The sequence below is a fragment of the Netta rufina genome, assembly GCF_964035555.1.
Source record: "Netta rufina genome assembly, chromosome: Z".
In the NCBI taxonomy this organism is placed as follows: domain Eukaryota; kingdom Metazoa; phylum Chordata; class Aves; order Anseriformes; family Anatidae; genus Netta; species Netta rufina.
In genome coordinates, this window is record NC_140126.1 from 39,121,447 (window position 1) to 39,140,338 (window position 18,892).

The following is an 18,892-nucleotide window of genomic DNA, read 5'->3' on the forward strand; positions in this document are numbered from 1 at the left end:
GCACACGGCAGCGCCCGCCTTCCCCTTCCCCTTCCTCCCTTCGCGATGTTGTGTAGACCGCCCCTTTCCGCGGCCTGCGCCGGGCCCCTCCGTCCCACAGCCGAAAAACGAGCTGCTGCTGTGCTGCGTTTCGTGCTTTTTTTTTTTTTTTAAAAAAAAAAGAGCTGCGCATACTTCTACCCACGAGGCCTGCCGCCACGCATCGATCTCGCACCCTCCCCGCCCTTCGCCCCGGATCTCACAATGTAGCATCCTGCTACATGGATGCTCCCACCCCGTTAAAAGTTATATAAAAAAAGAAGTAATAAAATAGACCAGAGGGAGAAAAAGAATCCACTCTTATTCTCACACCCATCACATCCACATATGCAACATTCCTTTGAAGTTTGTAAACAGTTTTATTATTATTTAGGAAGTGAAATTAGAACTGGTAAACTATAAATACAAACGCAAAGGTATTACATGAGATATCCAGAGGCTTCATCTTTTTTAATTTCTCACATATTTCCTACGGAATTCAACATACAACAGGGAAATCAAACAAGGTTAAGTTTTGAATACAATGAAAAACAAGTTACAGAGTTATATACTGTCGATTTGCCAATTTATAAGAATGTCTACCTTATACAAATGAAAGCTCTGAAAACAACTAGAATTCATTCCATAATGGTACACCAACTGCCATTTCTAAGTGTTATTTGCATTAAGCAAGCTGCCCAAAACCAGGTGTACTTTACCACTGTTTAATCAGTGACATCACAAAGTTTTAAAATATTTTATTTATATACTGTCACCAATATATATATGTACTGCTAAGAGGGCCAAACACTTGCAAAAAACTCAAATCTTACACAAAGTTTGCATGAGTATTTTTGCATTTTTCCCCAAACAGCAAAGCTGAGCCATTGTTTTCACACGGTTTCTTTAATTTGTCAAGAACACAGAACTCCATCTATTATCAAATAAGCATAAGAGCAAGCTTAACAGCCACTTTCATGTATGCATTTTCTTGTGGGGAGAAAAAATGAAGAGTGTATCAATTTTAGATATTACCTTATTTAGATCTAAAGAAAGATGACCACCAAGAGTAGGTTCACTAAATTTATTTAAAAATCATAAAACGTTTCTTACAAAAGAGCATTACATTCTGCACACTGCTCTCAAAGAATGCCAGGAACACGTGGACTACCGCCATTCTCCCCCCTTCAAAAAAGTACAGTGTACATAAAAGCAGGGTGTTCACAATAGTTACAGAGAAACATTACAATTTACCACCAACAATGAACAAAAATAAAATTCACTCTCTCTGCTGCTGTTTCAAAATTTCACGTTAGTCTCTCGCACCCTTTCCCTCCCCCCAAGTATTTGTAAAGAACTAAAACATTACATCTGGTGGACAGCAAAGATTCCACTACACCTCAAATGCAGAACACCTATGAAGCAGAGGAATGTTGGCTTTTTAAACAGAAGCAGATAAAAAAAAAAAAGGTTGCAGGACTCCTTCAGTTCTTCACTAGTCTTAGAAAAACTTTCCAGAATACTGCTTCACACTATAAAAAAGAAAAAATAATCTTGCATTAGAATCCTTCAACATCTGCATACTGCTTCACACTATAAAAGAAAAAAGAAAAAAGCATGTATTAGAATGATTGACCATACATCTTGCATCAACATTCATAATGACATTCTTAGAAAAGATTAAATTACAAATTTGTAACAAATGTAAAAATAATCATAGAAGATTAATGGCTAGAAGTTATACATATATGAATATTTTAGGCACATTTAAATATTAGTAATCTAAAGCCAACGTTAAACAGTATAATCTACTATGATAGCTAACATGTTTATAAAGACAAACTAAGCAAATTATATCTGAACCTGTTAGTATTTGGCAGAAAAGACAAAGTAATGCCAGCAAGGTGTGAAATGCTGCATAACAGCACCAAATCGATTTCAACTTGTCCTGTAGAGGCATGATCTGTGCCATATGGCAGACTGTGATTTGTTGTCAATTTAGTTATCTAAAAACAACAAAATCACTAGTCTTCCACACAGAACTAGACCAACATCCACTGAAATCTTCTATATTTTCTACAGGCTCTATGTAATTTATTACAAGTAGTTTTTTTTTGCAGCAGTTTTCACCACAGAAATGAGAGGACAGCTTGGTTAAGGTGTCTTCCAGCAAGATTAGTTTTGAGGGTGTCTTCATTTTAGTTAGAATGGAGAACAGAAGAGAATCAAGGCAGAACTACCACTGGAGAGGTTAGGTTCAAATAGTTACTTAAAACCTGCCTTCTAAAAACCGTATCACAGAGAACTTCAGAATGTAGCAGGAAGAAAGTCAGTGTAAAATCAACAAAAAGGCCAATGTCAAGCTTTTAACTTGCCTGTTCTGCAGTAAATACTGTGCATTTTGTATCTGGTCCTGTGTTCCTGTAATAGTTATAATCCGATCTTCTGAGCCTTCTAATGGTTCATCAATTTTGATCGAAGCTCCTGACTCATGACGTATTTGTTTGATTCTCTGGCCTCCCTTTCCAATAATAGATCCTGCCAACTAGGGGAGAAAACAAAAGCAGTCACTTCCTGATATTTCTTTATGAAAACAGAAACAAAATTCCCAGCACTATTTCAGTAGCTTCCGCGACTTCAAGAGCTGCAATGGCAGTTTACTGTTTAAAAGCCTCAAAACATTCCCTGCAATACTAAGTATAGAAATGCAGCTGAGATTAAATGAGCAACCACTTGCTCTAATTTAAAAAAAAAAAAAAAAAAAAAAGAAGTTACATATACCATTACTCAATATTAAGTATTACTAAAATTGTTCTGTGCATCTCTTTTTTTTTTTTTTTTAAAGAAACAAACTGAGAGCAAGTTAACTTTACTTACATCTTTGGGAATCGTTACTTGTGTTGTGATGATGGGTCCACCAAGATCTCCGTATGAACCACGGCCCCCTGCATAAGAATAGTCTGATTTAAACGTATGCATCAAGCTCTTCAGTAACTTCTTAACAAATAACGTATTAAGGTTCTGTATAAAAACTTACCATATCCAGAGCCACCCTCAAACTGTAACAGAAAGAGAAAAATGCTTTAGTGAATAGCCATGCTTCATTAACATCTTTTCATTTTCATTAACACACTGCTAACTGTTGAAGCTCTTTTACACAGAAATCCCAACCCACCAGCTTACTGCCAAAGGTATACTGGGGAAAAGAGGGCAGACCAGAAACAAAAAGGGGTAGAAGTCTCACAGAATCGTTCTGGTTGGAAAGACCTCTATAATCAAGTCCAGCCATTAACCTAGCACTGCCAAGTCTACCTGCCTGTCAAAACCTCTAGGAATTTGACAGAAAATGACATTAACCATCCAGCTATATCAGTTTATCAAGTAATCGTGCAAATTCAGCTGCTGGTAGACAGCTCTTGATGCTTACCTACTCATGACTGAACTAGCTTTCTAGTCAGGAGATTTGAGTACAGCTTTATTCACAGTATCAGTGTAGCTCAGGAGAGAGGAAAGCCTCAGAGTTTGAGCACCAGAAGTTTACCAGTGACTCCTACAGTCCTCCTACATCTTCAGGAAAACACAACTAAGCTCTAGATATAGTTCTATAACTTGTCTCTCAATTCCAACTAAACTACAGCCATTGCTGTCTTAAAACAGACAATCATGACACAAGTTATTTCTGTTCTGCTTAAACAGCCAAGTACCAAATCTAAATCACTGTAACGAGCACTCTCGACTTATTTTTAGCATTTGCAGACTGGTACTTGACATCATGTATTTAATTCCATCTAGTACCTTCTAAACAAACAAACTTATTTAATTGTTTTCCTATAAAAAAAAAACATAATAGATAAGCACAGTTCTCTAGAATTCAACTGCAGAGGGACTGTAAGGGTGGCCCCTGTGAGAAGAAACCTTGGTTGTCCTTATGCCTGATACTGCCAGTTCCAGCTGGCTCCAAAACAGACCCACTGCTGGCCAGAGCTGAACCAACCCACAGCAGAGCTTGTGGCACTTGTGACACCATATTCAAGGAAGGGTAGAAGATGTCTATCAGCTGTGAGAGACAGGAGTAAGGAAAAGAAATGCCTGAGAAACAATATTGCAGACACCAAAGCTAGTGAAGGATGACAGGGGGGCACAGTGTGGGCAGGAGGTGCTCCAGACACCGGAGCAGATTCCCTGGCAACCTGTGGAGAAGATCATGATGTTGCCCCCATACTGGCCATGGATGACCACATCAGAAAATGTATTCACAGTGCAGCACACAGAGAACCCCATGCCACAGTAAGTGGATGTGTCCTGAAAGAAGCTGCAGGCCATGGAGAACCCACAGGAACAGGATCCTGGAAGGAACTGTGGACCATACAGAATAGCTCCAACAGACAGGTTTTTTTTCTGGCAGGAACTGTGTCAAATGAGGGACCCACACTGGAGCTGTCTGTTCCTGAAGGACTGTACCCCACGCAGAGGGCACACTCTGGAGCAGCTCGTGAAGAGCTGCAGCCTGTAGGAAGGACCTGCACTGGTGCAGCTGGGGAAGGATGGTATCCTGAGGGAGAGCCCCCACTATGGAGAAGGGACAAGTGTGAGGAGGAAGGCGTGGCAGAGAGGAGCTGTTATAAGCAGCATGGCACATCCTCCCTGCACTGCTTGGGTTGGGAAGGAGGTAGAAGACTCAGGATTGAGGGAGTGAAGTTAAGACTGGGAAGAGGACCTGGGGGAGGAACGCGTTTTTAGTGTTTCTTTGTTTCTCACCATGCTACACAGCTTTTAAGTGGCAATAGATTAATCTTCCCCAAATCGGATGACAGTAACTGCTAAGCCATCTCCCCGTCTTTATCTCTTCCCGTGAGCTTTTTCACCTTTTTTTTTTTCCCTCTGTCTTTTTAAGGAGGGAGAGTGAGAGCAGGGCTTGGTAAGTCCGTCAGTCAGGCAGGGTCAACCCCACTACAACTACCAATTTAAAGAAGTTGTAATGCAACAATGTTTCCCCAAAAACTATTTTTACCTGCTACCTTTTTGGATCATCAAAATGGAAGTTATTTGGACCAAAATGTTAAGCTTATCACAGAATGGTTGAGGTTGGAAGGGACCCTTGGAGGCCATCTAGGTCCAACCCCCCTGTTCAGGCAGGGGCACCCATAGCAGGTTGCTCAGGACTATGCCCAGCTGGCTTCTCTAAGGAGGGAACCCCTCTAGGGCAACTTGTGCAAGTGCTCCATCATTTGCACTGCATGGAAGTGCTTCCTCATGATTAGGACGGCACCTCCTGTGTTCCAGTTTTTGCCCACTACCTCTTGTTCTGGTGCTGCACACCACTGGAAAGAGCCTGGCTCCATCCTCTGTGCAACCTCTCTTCAGGTACATTGATGTCATACACTGATGAGATCTCTCAAGCCTTCTCTTCTCCAGGCTTAACAATCCTAGCTCTCTTCGCCTTTCCTTGCCTGTCTCTAACTAACCCATTGTGTAATCATATCACATAGAATTACAGATTATAACTGAGCAAAAGAGTTTGTAATAAAGTGCAAAATACAGGAGAATACAGGACACTGCTTAAGACTTCAGGAGCTAATCAGAACAGCATATTGCAGAGGTACAAACACATCTCTGCTGATATTTACTACAGGATCACTTTTTTGAGTTGAACTATACTCCTTCCCTTTACCATTTCTGCTTCTCCTCCTGAAACTACAGGACAGCACATGAATTTGACAGCAGGTAAGTAATTACAGCTGCAGTGTGTATGTGAGCTAAGAACTGATGTTTAGTATGTGACAGTGCTTTGACAACTTTACAGCATGAACGTTTGAACCCTGCTGGAACTTCCATTCTTTAAACCTGTCCTTTCCAATCAAATGGAATATTCTCAAATACAAAGGATAGCACAACCCAATAGTTTATCCACAAGGTTAAGTAAAAGGCTACTTTAAATATTCCCTGAGTGATATATGAAAAAACACAACATAATGAAATTGAATCAAAATATATAACCTAAATGTGTGCAGTCACAGTGCATCAGTTACGGAGAAAGCATTACTATTTAGAATGCTAAAATGATGTACAAAAGAAGCAATGCAACAGAAAAGTTCCTCTCTTTTGGCTGTGCTGCTACATACTTCCACATCTCTTAACATTACATGCCTGTACAGGACTCACTGTTGGGACAAACTGCCAATAAATTTTGAGTCAGCAGAGCACTGTTAGGATTTTCAACAGACGCAAGCTGCTACTGACTATATTCAAGCTCAAGAAATTCCTTTAACAATTAACCAGTTCAATAAAGCAATTTTGAAAAAAAAAATAAATTGAAGACACTCACCAGCTCTGGTGGCTGCATGTCATCACAGGCATCCACATGACACTGCATCATCTTCCAGACAAAACAAAATAGGAAGAAAAGAGAAAACAAATCTAAATTTCATCCATATCACGGAGACTTGTAGGTAAATTGGCAAGCAAACACCATACAAACAGGTACAGGGAACATCTTCCTGAACTACCTATACTACCAAGGATTCAAAATTACACAACGTAAGACAGTTTTAAGACTTGTTCCCTTTTATTCTCAATTCAAGGGAACTGTAACTGGTCACACTTACTTCTTCCCTCTTTCTGTGGTGTAACATTTTCCTCTTGTGCTCTTGTGACCAGACAGCTAACAGCAAAGTTTGAATAGGCTTTTTTTTGCTTCTTTTTACTTTTTTTCTTAAGAACATCTTAAAGTGCTAAAGCTATATATTAAAAAGCATTACTCTGATACCAAAGTCACCTTTCTCCTATTTATGTATTTTTTTTTAAGTGTTTATTAAAACTAAATTAGATGCGACTTTTATGTAATAAGAATAAGCTGGTGAACTCTATCAGTGATTACACTGATGCCAACAGCAAGTCAAGTAGTAAGGACACTGCTATTCATGTTCTATTAATTAATTGCTATGTATCTCATATAGCAAATATGCTAGCAATATACTGCTGCCTAACTACATTTAAAACACAAGATCATGGCTTTCTGTTCTTTCAGAGTTCTACAAAAAATATTGAAGAATCATCAAATGATGTTAAATATACTCTTCCTTTACCAATTTTCCATGCTTCATGTCACATTTCTTAAACATGAAGATCATTTTGCATTTTTAAATGCATGAAACTTTTCTGAAGTGTTTACAGAGATGTGTTCACATACATACATATGCTAGGAAAAAAATCAAGAACTAAAATATCTGAAGGAGCAAAAGCACATCAAAAAAGGAGACATGCTCCATGCAAGTTTGTGAAGATACGGTACATTTAAGAGACATATATTCCAAGTAAATTCTTTTATTAACCTTAGCAATTAAGCTAAAAAGGGGAGATGGAAAATGGAAAAGAGAGAACAAACTGGCTTTGAATGCTTGTTTAAATGCCACCTCTGTACTAGTTTTGGCTGGGATGGAGTTGATTTTATTTACAGTAGCTTGTATAGTACTATGCTTTGGATTTATGATGAAAACAGGGTTGGTAACATTCAAATGCTCTGGTTATTGATGAGCAGTGCTTACAGAGTCACACTCTTTTCTGATTCTCACACTGGCCCACTAAAGAGTAAGCTGGGGGTGTGCGAGAAGCTGAGCGGCGACACAGCCAGCACACAACTGACCAAAGGGGTGGTATATTCCATACCACGACACTGTGCTGAGTAACAAAAGCTGGGGAGACAGAAAGGAAGGGATGTTGGGAATTGCAACATTTATCTTCCCAATAAACTATTAGGCATGATGGAGCCCTGCTTTCCTGGAAATGGCTAAACATCTGCCTGCCATATGGAAGTAGTGAATAAACTCCTTATTTGGCTTTCCTGATGTGCAGCTTCTGCTTTACTTGTTGAACTGTCTTTATCTTAAACCACAAATTCACATTTTTATCTTTTCAGTTCTCTCCCCATCCCATAGAAAGGGGAGTGAGTGGCTGTGTGGTGACTCACTGCCTACTGGGTTTAATGCACAAATCCTTACTTTACACCCATACCAACACCTTTGTGTTCAGTTATGCATCTGAAAGACCAATAGCGAATGAATGCATTAAAAATAAATACTGTAAAAATACTAGTTTTCAGAATACTCTTTGCAGTCTACATGCATTTGATTTGGAGTAGCTACAGATTGAAATGCATTGTTTCTGTTACAGAAACAACACAGAGCTGTTGTTCAGGAAAAACCTTCAGAACAAAGGTAATAAATCAAGTGAACTTTGTCAACAGCTTACAACTGTAAGCCAGGCTACCATGGGCAAGGGAAATTAGCATTTATCTTTTGAAGCAAAAATGAGTTATTTGCATCTCAGAATCTACAAGGCTGTCAATTCTGTCTTATCACAGGAAACCCATAGAATTAATAGTTCTACATTCAGACTTAATTCACTACTGCAAGTTTTTTCCTTTACTGGGAGAACTAGCAAAATATGAGGATTTCCGTACACTCAACATGTCTAATGTCTATGTAAAACAGAAGCTATTTTAAATATCATTTATCATCTCTGAAAGCAGCCTTTCCCATGCATTACTTAACAATTCACAATGATGTTTACTTTCAGTGTTTTGCTAGAGGATGTTTTTTGTATGAAACCAATGGTGTCATAGGAAGACCTTATGTGTCCACCACAACACTTCCAACTCCAGCCTCACAATCCACATGAAAACTTCTTGTCTGCCATGTAGGATACCATGCTTATGGTTAACTAAAACTAGAAATTAAATACAATTTGTGTCAAAAAGCAGTCCTCACTTGAAGCAGACTACCATACCTGGGCATTAAGCAGCCAAAACTATGAGGAGCTTCACTGTGAATACAACTGCTATTTGGAACACAAGAAGTGAGCAGACATGATTTCACTTACTTGTAAACATTCATGTCAAGAAATTAACAGTCAACCTGTTAACAGTCAGAGCAAATAGATTTTCTATTCTACCTGGAATGGAATAAAACTAGAAGACATTACTGTCTGAGAATACATCTGGGCAGGACTGTGCTCAACCAGATACCCAGGCAAAGGCGGTTTTACATGGTTTCTATGCACTGGCACAAACTTTACTAGCTGCAAGTGTGAAAACACAAAAACTCATCTTGCAGAAGTATGAATACTGATAAAGAACTTGAAGCGTATTTCTCAATTCTTCCAATTTCTTAGGACACTGAGCAGCAAGAAGTGCACGTCTTTCCTTTTCACACTTCTAGTGAATATCCAGTGTTCTTGTAATATGTACTTCCAGTCTTATTTCCAGGAGGAAGTGTGTAAAGCCCATTTAGATATCCCAATCTGATGCCTCCTCTTTTTTGTGCATTCATTTAGTAATACAGAAATTTAAGATCTCATCTGTCATCTTAAGACAAGTGGCCAACAAAGTTAGAGAAAAAAGTTAGGACAAACACCTGTAATTCTCTTTCCAGGAATCTAATACAACTGAACATGACTGCTGTGGAAGCTATACTCAAGAGTACAGCACAGAAGGGTACCCTTCTGAAGCTTCCATAAGTCATGAGATTTTTTTCTCCCCTCAAGCAGACATTAGCATTAACTTGATTAAATGTGCCTAATTTCATTTAGCATTCAACTTACTAGTGGCCCTGACTCCATAATATATGAAATTACAATAGCTTTTGCAACCACAGAAACCATCAAATAGACAAAAATTGATTAAAAGAGCAATCATCTTCCAAGATCACCTAGAGCTCTTCATTGGTGCTATTCTATATTCTGTGTTATTCTCTGTTTTCCAAGATATGCATTAAGAATGCTTCTATGCATCAAACAATTTAAGAGAACTCTTCTGACTTGTTTTCTTCATCTGAGAAGCCTACCAACTCCTCCTTCTTCCATTCTTTTTAAAAAATAGCCAGTGCAAGAAAACTTACACAATAGAGCAAAAGTCAAACTTTGTGTCACTCATGGTCAGGGAAAAAGAAAGAAAATGAATCACATCTCAGATACTCTTTATCCTTCAAACACACCTACACAAAAGGGATCATTTTTATGGAAAAGTCATTCTGATCACATCAACATTTCAGAACTATGCATGTCCCCAATTTAAGTGGTTGTATTCAGCAATAGCATATTCAGGCATTCAGCGTGCTAATGAAATGCAACTACACAAATGTTAAGATCCTACCATTCCATCATAACGATCTCCCGGTCTGCCCCTTCGGTCGTAAGACATCAGATCTCTAAAACAAAAAAAGCAGCAGCAAATAAGTGACACTTGTCCTGGTTTCAGTTAGGACAGTTAATTTTCCTCCTAGCAGCTGGTAGGGTGCTATGTTTTGGATTAGGATGAGAAGAGTGCTGATAACATGCTGATGTTTTAATTGTTGCAGAGCAGTGCTTACACTAAGCCAAGGACTTTCCAGCTTTTCACTCTGTCTTGCCAGCGTGCAAACTGGGGGTGCAGCAAGAGCTGGGAGGGGACAGACCCAGGGTAGCTGACCCCAACTGGCCAAAGGGGTATTCCATACTGTATGAGGTCATGCTGAACAATATATAGGGGTGGCGGGCCGGCTGCTTGGGGTTAGGCTGGGCATCGGTCAGTGGGTGTTGAGCAACTGCATTGTGCATCACTTGTTTCGTACACATTATTATTATTGGTACTACTATTATTAGTATTATTTTCCTGTCTTAATAAACTGTCTTTTTCTCAACCCACAGGCTTCACTCTCCCATTTCTCTCCCCCATCCCAGACGGGGGTGGGGGTGGGGGGGGGGGGGGGTGAGCGAACGGCTCTGATGCTTAGCTGCCAGCTGGGTTAAACCACAACAACACTGTAAACTAGTACTATATATTCTAATTCAGATTTTCACATTCATGAGTCTCACATGCCTTTATTTCTAACTAATTTAGCCAAGTCGTGAACAACAAAGGGCATTACACAACTACTGATCACATTCCTAGCAGTTTGCTACAGAATAGCAAATAAATTTCAATACTTTTCCAAATACTCCAGAGCAATAATGTAAGATTGTGCTCATATAATCACCACCAACACTGAAGTGTGAAACAAACACTAGGAACATGAATACAATTCAGTAGATGGTACACAACTTGAGTTTCCTACAACACCTTTATGCACCAACTCACCCGCCACGAGGAGGTGGAGGAGGAGGAAGAGGAAGATTACGAGCTCTGCTGCCACCTCTGCCCCCACGGCCTGGCGGAGGTGGTGGAGGTCCTCTGCGAGGGCTCATATCATCATAATCTCTTCTTGATGGAGGCATAGGTCGGCCACCACGACCAGGAGGCATTCGATCAAAACCTCCTCTCCCACGCATCGGAAAGCCTACTGGACGTCCCCGTCTATCATCAAACATCATTGTGAAGCCACCATAGTCATATGTTTCATCATAGAAATTGGGATCGTAAGGCTGGGCTCGTCCTTTTATCGGAGACTAAAACAAATAAAAAAACACCACCCCCCAGTTAGCAAGTTAGCACCATTATAATTAGCACAATTTAGTTAAATATATTACATGTATCAAAGTGAACTTAGGCATTTTGGAACTTATTTTTGATTTCACAATGCTGGTAAGAAAGGAGAAGATAATGTGTTTTCCTGGGAACTTAGCTACGACAGAAAAACTGCTGTTGCATATCAGTGGTACTTGTCTCCCTCTCTGATTTTTAAATCTTAATGACAGGCAAGGCATGAATAATGGGCCACTAGTACAAAAAAATTGCTTCCCTCTCTTGTAAGTTGCAGCACAATTCCAGGAAACAGCAGTAATTTCAAGAAGTGGTAATAGTCCAACACTTTGTTGCTTGAAAAGTGGGAGATATTGAACTCAAAATGGAAACTGGTAGATGCAACGTTCCAACCACATGATCCCTAGCATTCATGCATGCCAAAGAAAGAATAAAATTAAGTTTAATGAACATTACCTCAGAGATCAGATCCAAAATAATCTTGATACATTCAACAACTCTATCAGGTTTTCCACCAATAAGCACCACTCTGTCAGTTGAATGAGGACAACACTCCTGGAAGAGCTTAATGGTAGTCTGAGTGTTCTGTTGAAAAGAAAAATTAGTGAAGATTTAAAAAAAATATAATTAAACAACTTTATAAACCTGTCAAAAATAAAAATGGGTTAAGATGCATATTAATTGGAAAAATAAACTCAATCCAAAAGACAACTGAATTCCCAATCATTTCAAGTGCTTGCTTACTTGTTTTCAAGCTCCCACAACAAATTTGATTTTAGGAATGCACATTTTTAAAGCTTTGTGATTACATCTTTTTGTCTGAAGAAGGAAAAAGCTCAATTTTTCTCCTCTTTCAATTATGCCTTATGTTTGCCATTTTTCAATTAAATAGTAGGAAAAGGATCACATATGCACTACAAGCTCACACGTTTTATTAACCTTCACCTGACAGGAAAAACATTTTTTTGATACAAGACAGCAATGTTGCTGGAATTATGTCTAGCAGTCTTGCCTTCCTCAGCCCACACAAACGTTTGTCAGCTTATACCTGAACTGACCTGAAATGGCCTCTGACACAATGCCACGGAAGGACAGAGAACACAGGTCTTTAAATCCACAGAGACCATTAATTCTTTTGGACATTACCTCATTCTTTCACTTAAAGAAAACTATGGTCTTCAAGCTTCAGAGTGATATGCAGACATATTCTGAACTACCACCATGAGAAATTTGTGGAAATGGAAAAAAAACTAAATCATTTTTCATATCCAGCTATTCCAAGGAATCTCATCTAGGCAGCAGTTCCTTTTAGGAGGAGTGATGAGCACCATTTTCATCAAAAATGATCCTTTATAAATGTTACTCCACCACTAACACTGCTTAAAAGCTTGAAAAGAAAGTTTAAGTTCTATTACTAACCACTTCTTTATTTCTGTAGGTTTGCATTAAAGTTTCAACTCAGATTCCTCTCAGAACACAGAAATCACATATGCAGTATGTTCAAAAGGACTTACTGCACAGAAGATACTTACACTTGCTCTTTAGGAACACAAACCACTAAGCTATTTATAGAACAGAATTTGAATCAAGAAGAACAGAGAACAGTACCTCTCTGAGTTCTTTGATTTTAGCACCCTTGACACCAATAATTCCTCCTGCCAGACTTTGGTGAATAAGAAGTCTTAATTCGCAGTCGAAGTCGCTGCCTTTGTAGTGTTGATACTGCATGGAAGACGCATAAAGAAGAAAAATAAAAATGTTAGCCTCGATACATTAAAATAATAATTTTGGGTTTTGTTCAAGATTTTTCTCCCCACCAGACATGGTGGTATAACTTGATTTATTGATTATACACCTGTATTTCCCTTGACAGACTAGCACCGTGCCTGAACATGAACTGATCCAGATCAGTTTTCCTTACTTTTATTACACTGCACAACATTCCATACACTTTTAGGAAGATACCAGACACTCTTGTGCTTTCAAAACCAAGGCATGATACAGATTACAACAGAACTAACTTCAAACTAAGCCTATTAAGAGGTAATTGTTCAAAAAATCCACAGGGAGGGGGAAGGCTGTTCTAAATATTCACTTAGTAATTAAAGACCCTCTCTGTCCTATACCGAAAAAGACACCATCGTGTAGTCAGAGAATCATACCGTCACACCCCTTGCTTAAAAGGGTTTTGTTGTTTATTTTCTAATTTCATGTATTAAAGTTAGCAGCAAATCATCTAGAATGATCATTTTAAAAGCTAGCCTCACACCTCTAAGGAAGGAACATGTTAAGATACATACCTCTTCTAAAGTAGGGATAATCTTCTTCAAGATTTCTCCAATTGTCTCTATATCTGCACTTATACTCAAGATGCTGTCAGAAGCCACAGCGCCAGACAATACGGAGATGGTGGAAAAGAAAAAGTAAAAGTAAATTTTGTATTCATAAACAATATTCTAACAAGATTTACTACACAGAAGAACTTACAGTTAATATTCCCCGTTTAAAGTAAACCTGTTTACTGAATTTAGAACACATGCATCTTTCTTTGTTTATGCCCAATACGTATGGTTGATACATTTAAGATTTGGTAGGTCTTGCAGAGAAAGAGAGAGAAAGAGAGAAAGAGAGAAAGAGAGGACTTTTGGAAGGGCTCAGATTAAGTGGGCAAGAAATTGACGCAGAACTGAAAGTAGAAGTGAATATTCATGTTCCCCGCCACCACTAATTTAGGATACCCTTGCTATTACATTGGTAAAACTGGCACACCTTCTCGTAGTAAAAGTGGGGATATGCAAGTGGTGAACACTGTATCTGGAGTAAGGTTATGAGACCAGTTAGAAATTAGATTACTAATGGGCTCTGCAAGAAAACAAATACAAATGCAAGACAAAAAAAAAGACAACACAAATGAGAAGTGAAGGAAAGTGAACCAGAGTTAGCATTTCATCAGAAATAATTATGAACAGGCAATGTTGAGGGAGCAAGGTGGGCCACAAAGACAGAGCGAGAGACTACTTTGAAACAATCTGATTTACAATGCAGCGAATATGCAACACTTGAAGCTGTGCTCCTTCCATTGAAATAAAATTAGTGGATTGTTTGGGTGGGCAACTCACGTAAAAGTTCAGTGACAAAAAGACTTAATGGGGAAAATAAGACAGAAAACTTGAAAAAAACAATACACCGTCTATAAGGGGATACTATTTAATTATATAAAAGGCAGGTAATAAAATACATTTCTCTCTTTCTAATCAGGCAGTGAGGCATAAACTGTTGGGACATACCGCTCGGGGCCACTGCTGTCTGGGACTGAAACACTGGCATTGTACTGCATTGGTCATTGGCGTTCGTGGATGTTGGCATTGGGCATGGGTATTCAATCGGAAGTTGTCAAGTATGGTACCCGTTTGGCAACGAGCACATTTTTGGGCATAGCCAACCAGGGTTTTCACATGGGCGTTCAGGGGCGGATGGGCCAACGTCATGGTGGGCAACGCAGGGGCAAGTCGATCCAGTACATGGGCAACGGAGATATATGGCCAAAAAAACAAGGAGAGGGAAAAGGGGGAAAAGCAATAAATTTTAATTTAATACAAACTATACTCATTACTCTCAATTAATGAAACAAGCTTAAGTTGTTCTGAAGACTAACACAATAACGGATTGCTACACCAACTGTGGCTTAACAGTATGGACCTTAAAAATGAGTCACTTGATCTGACTGAACTACTTTTTACTGTTATCGTATGACGTTTCAGTAAGCAGGCTGGCTCATGAGGGTAGACACAAAACCTGTCGAGAGTGATACTACTGAATCCTCGGGCAAATTGGGAAAGTTAAGTTTTCCAGACCACGCTAAATTATCTGGACTTAGGTGGATGTATTGATTTTGACTTTAAAAAAAAAAAAAGAAGGAAAAAAACGGAAAAAATAAAAGAAAAAACCATTAGCTGCCGAAGAGAGCGTATGTATGATTCCTGACCATTTCAGCTTCAGCCTCAGTTCTAGGAAGTTGCTGTAGTTTATGACCTTAGTTGGAACTGATTTGCAATGACATATTACCAAATATTGTGTTGAACAGAGTACTGCTTGAAAAAAATTGTTGAAATTGTAGCTGATGTTAAGTACAAGAGTGTAAACAAACAGAATTTAAGAAGCGTTGCCAAGTTTTATAAATATGTAACATTAACGTAGAACATGTGTCTAATCACAAGAGTCAACCCACTATAAAATGTGAATAGGCATATAAGTCATGACTTTAAAAATGCTTCAAAGTAATAGAATAAAATGTTTCTTCGCTGTTCTATACCTATACTCTAATCAAGCGAATTTAACATTAATGCTTTTGTGTTTGGTGTGCAAGCTGTTAAGGAACAGATGGGCCATTTTGGGGGGTGGGGTGGGAGGGGAGATTGTTTTTGTTGTTGTTGCTGGGGTTTTTTTTGTTTGTTTTGTTTTTTTTTTAAAGGAAGTTGAAGAATTCCTCTATTACTGGGTTAAGCCAGCCACCTGCAATGGTTTCAGTAGCACTATAATTGATTCACACATATGGGAAATAGTACAATTAAGGGGTTTAAGCTTTGTCAATATTTCTCATTAGGATGTTAACTCATTTGAAGTGTGTAATTTAGTGGAATCCTATTCAAAAGAGAAGAGGTTTAATATAAACCTCTCCCACACGAGTCAAGCTGGGCTTTAATTACAGTACAAACTGAAGAACTGAGTTACCTACTCTATCAAGTATTACAAATGGCTTGTAACTAGAATATTGATGTCTAGGGTTGAATTGTCCCATTTCTAAAAATGCACGCAACCAAGCTTTCGATGTAGTGCTCTGAAAGAATTGGCGTTAAATTAGTTCAAACTCATATATACTCACGTCTGTACGAAGTGCCTTAATATTTTTGCCACCTTTTCCAATCACTGCTCCAGCGTTCTGGAAAAGAGTTTTCAGAAGTTACACTTGGCCACCACAGACTGTATCCAGAATAAGAATGATACATCTATTTTTGTACTACCCTATGCTACCCTGTCTGCTAAGGAGGGGAGGGGAAGGGAGAGAGCAGGCGGGTACTTGTTTTTCTTTTGAAAGCTTCAAATCAAATAGAAACGAATTGATAAAGCCTGTCCATAAGAAAAAAAAAAAAAAAAAAAGACCAATGGCTCTTACCACTGCACTTAACTAGAAGAATATTCAGTTTTGCAACCAGTATTATTTAAATTCCAAATTCAAGTTTCTAGGCAATTCCACCTATGTTAGAATGGTCTCATAGTTGAGACCATTGGCTTAAAAAAAAAAAAAAAAAAAAAAAAAAAAAAAAAAAAAAAAGGATTCAATGAATGTTACAAATGTCAATGATTTCCCTTATTTATTATTTTCTTTTTAAGTATTATGGTTTGGTCAATTTTGCACTGTAAGTGTTTCTTGACAATTTCAGGGGCTACTTTTGTTTATACCTATGTAAGACAACTGACTTTTCAGGTTAGTACATTTGAAAAGGCGACTGTTAACATCTCCTTTGTCTAAATTTAGGTTTCTAAAAAAGCACTGGGAATAAACTAGCAGGTATTAAAGAAGAGTAAATGCAAAACTGCATTTTTACCAGATTATTTTAAGGACTACATGCAGAAAGTATGGCTTTTATTAAACGGTTCATACCTGAGGCTAACAGCACGCAAATGTTTCCACACAACTTGACTATTGGTCAGAAATGCCACACAGAGTTAAGATAATATTCCCTCATGCCAACAAAAAAAACAGTGAGATACTTCAAACAACATAAATTATGTTTCACAAATGTAAACAGTAGACGAAATTCATACTTGGCAACTTTACCATAACAATTCACACACTAGCTAATGAAAATGTTGCTATCCTGCAGCATTACTCCCACATTTCTTCCGGTCTGTGCATTTGAACAGATTTAGGAAATTGGTCAGGGAAGAGTTACTAAGATCCCAGACAAGTTCTCATCTTACCTACTGTACTTAATAATCACTAGCTGATCGTTTTTCTCAACCGCTTCCATTCTGAAGACTAACACACAATCACCCCCCTTGAAATAACAACCTCCCACTTAACTGTAAGAAAAACAGCTGTTCATTACTGCCGTTTTATTTTTTCAGAAACTAGAGCCCTTAAAAATAAATCTGCAGATCCTCAATGCCTTACCTTTTGAAGATCACTGAAGAAAATTCTATCACAAAACTATTCTACTACTACCCGTGCAAAATGGAATATTTTATTACTTATATCAATGTTCTTTCTGAACATACAACCCAACAGACATTTTGTCACCACTGACTTTAGCAACACAATAAGCAACAACAGAGTAATAATAAAAAGCATACTTTGCTCTGAAGCAGGATGCGCAGTTCAACCATCTCGTCTGTGTTCCGGGATCTTTTGAAGGCCTGTTCTTCCTCCATATCTTCTGCAGGACGTTTGCCTGTAGAGAGGTCCATAGGGGGGAAACACAAACATTTATTTAACTTTCTAAGTCATAATAAAATGGAACGGAAGTCATGTTCATGCTCTGTATTCCTTGCACATTCTTTCCTATTAGCTCAGCATTAATTTCTGATATCTACTTTAAGTATCCACATCAGGGAAACAGGTTTTTACTTTATGAACCTACATCCCATACCTACATTAGTTATCGATGTATAACACGCTTAATCACATTCACAACACGCTGTTTAAAACAGTGCAGCACCACCTGACTTTTTTTTGGTAAACACAGTTGTAAAAAATCTTTCAACTAAAAAGTTCAAAGGTGGTTTGTCCAACACCAAAATAACAGTGAAATAACAGGAAAGCAGTGTTTCAAAAACTGTTTGGAAAAACTGGCACGAACCAACTCAACACTAACACCCTAACTTCCTGCAATAAACAGTTAAAAAAACCATGCCTAATAGTATTTTTACATACTCACAGCTATGTATGCTCTCTCTAAAACACGTCCACAGAAAAATTATATGTTTTCATGCTTCAAAAGCACGTAATACATGCTAATCAAAAATGAAAACATTTAATGCAGAACGCAAAACTAATGCTGAGAAAATCATATTTCATACAATTAAAGCATTAAAAATATTTTTGAAATATTTTGAAGGGTTCTTTCTAAAAAGAAATAGACCTTTAAAAAATTTACCATTTGTCTCTGTGTTGGTAAAGGTCTCCTCCTGTTGTTCAGTCTCCATTACCTCTTTTTCTTAGGTGGGCAGACAAAACCTGTTGGAAGAATATTAGAGCTAGCATACCTATTTTGCGAAAAGGCAAATTGCCCATTTTACTAAAAGGAAAAAGCGAAAGAAATGCATGCTTCTGGAACTTACCGCTGTTATATATCCTTGCAGAGAAAAACTCAAGTATTCTGGGCGGGATCAAAATCCAACAGCCTATTGCTTCACGAGCCT

At 38.3% G+C, this 18,892-nt stretch overlaps 1 protein-coding gene across 6 annotated transcripts; it reads right to left on the reverse strand.

Moving 5' to 3' along the window:
• Positions 1-1,088: 1,088 nt before the first annotated feature.
• Positions 1,089-18,892, reverse strand: HNRNPK (heterogeneous nuclear ribonucleoprotein K). 6 transcript variants are annotated; one of them, XM_084304614.1, is made up of 15 exons: positions 18,812-18,892; positions 18,628-18,707; positions 17,825-17,922; positions 16,353-16,409; positions 14,758-14,801; positions 13,771-13,843; positions 13,079-13,192; positions 11,927-12,055; positions 11,129-11,436; positions 10,166-10,220; positions 6,344-6,394; positions 3,056-3,077; positions 2,896-2,978; positions 2,394-2,563; positions 1,089-1,550 (listed from the first exon to the last, which is right to left on the reverse strand). In XM_084304614.1, the coding sequence occupies exons 2-15, from the start codon at positions 18,674-18,676 to the stop codon at positions 1,520-1,522; spliced, it is 1,284 nt and encodes a 427-aa protein (XP_084160740.1). In that variant the 5' UTR covers positions 18,677-18,707; positions 18,812-18,892; the 3' UTR covers positions 1,089-1,519. The 6 variants fall into 6 exon arrangements, with proteins under 6 accessions (XP_084160740.1, XP_084160739.1, XP_084160737.1 ...); XM_084304613.1 differs by having other exon boundaries at positions 1,089-1,611; XM_084304611.1 differs by having other exon boundaries at positions 1,089-1,611; positions 13,079-13,206; positions 13,770-13,843.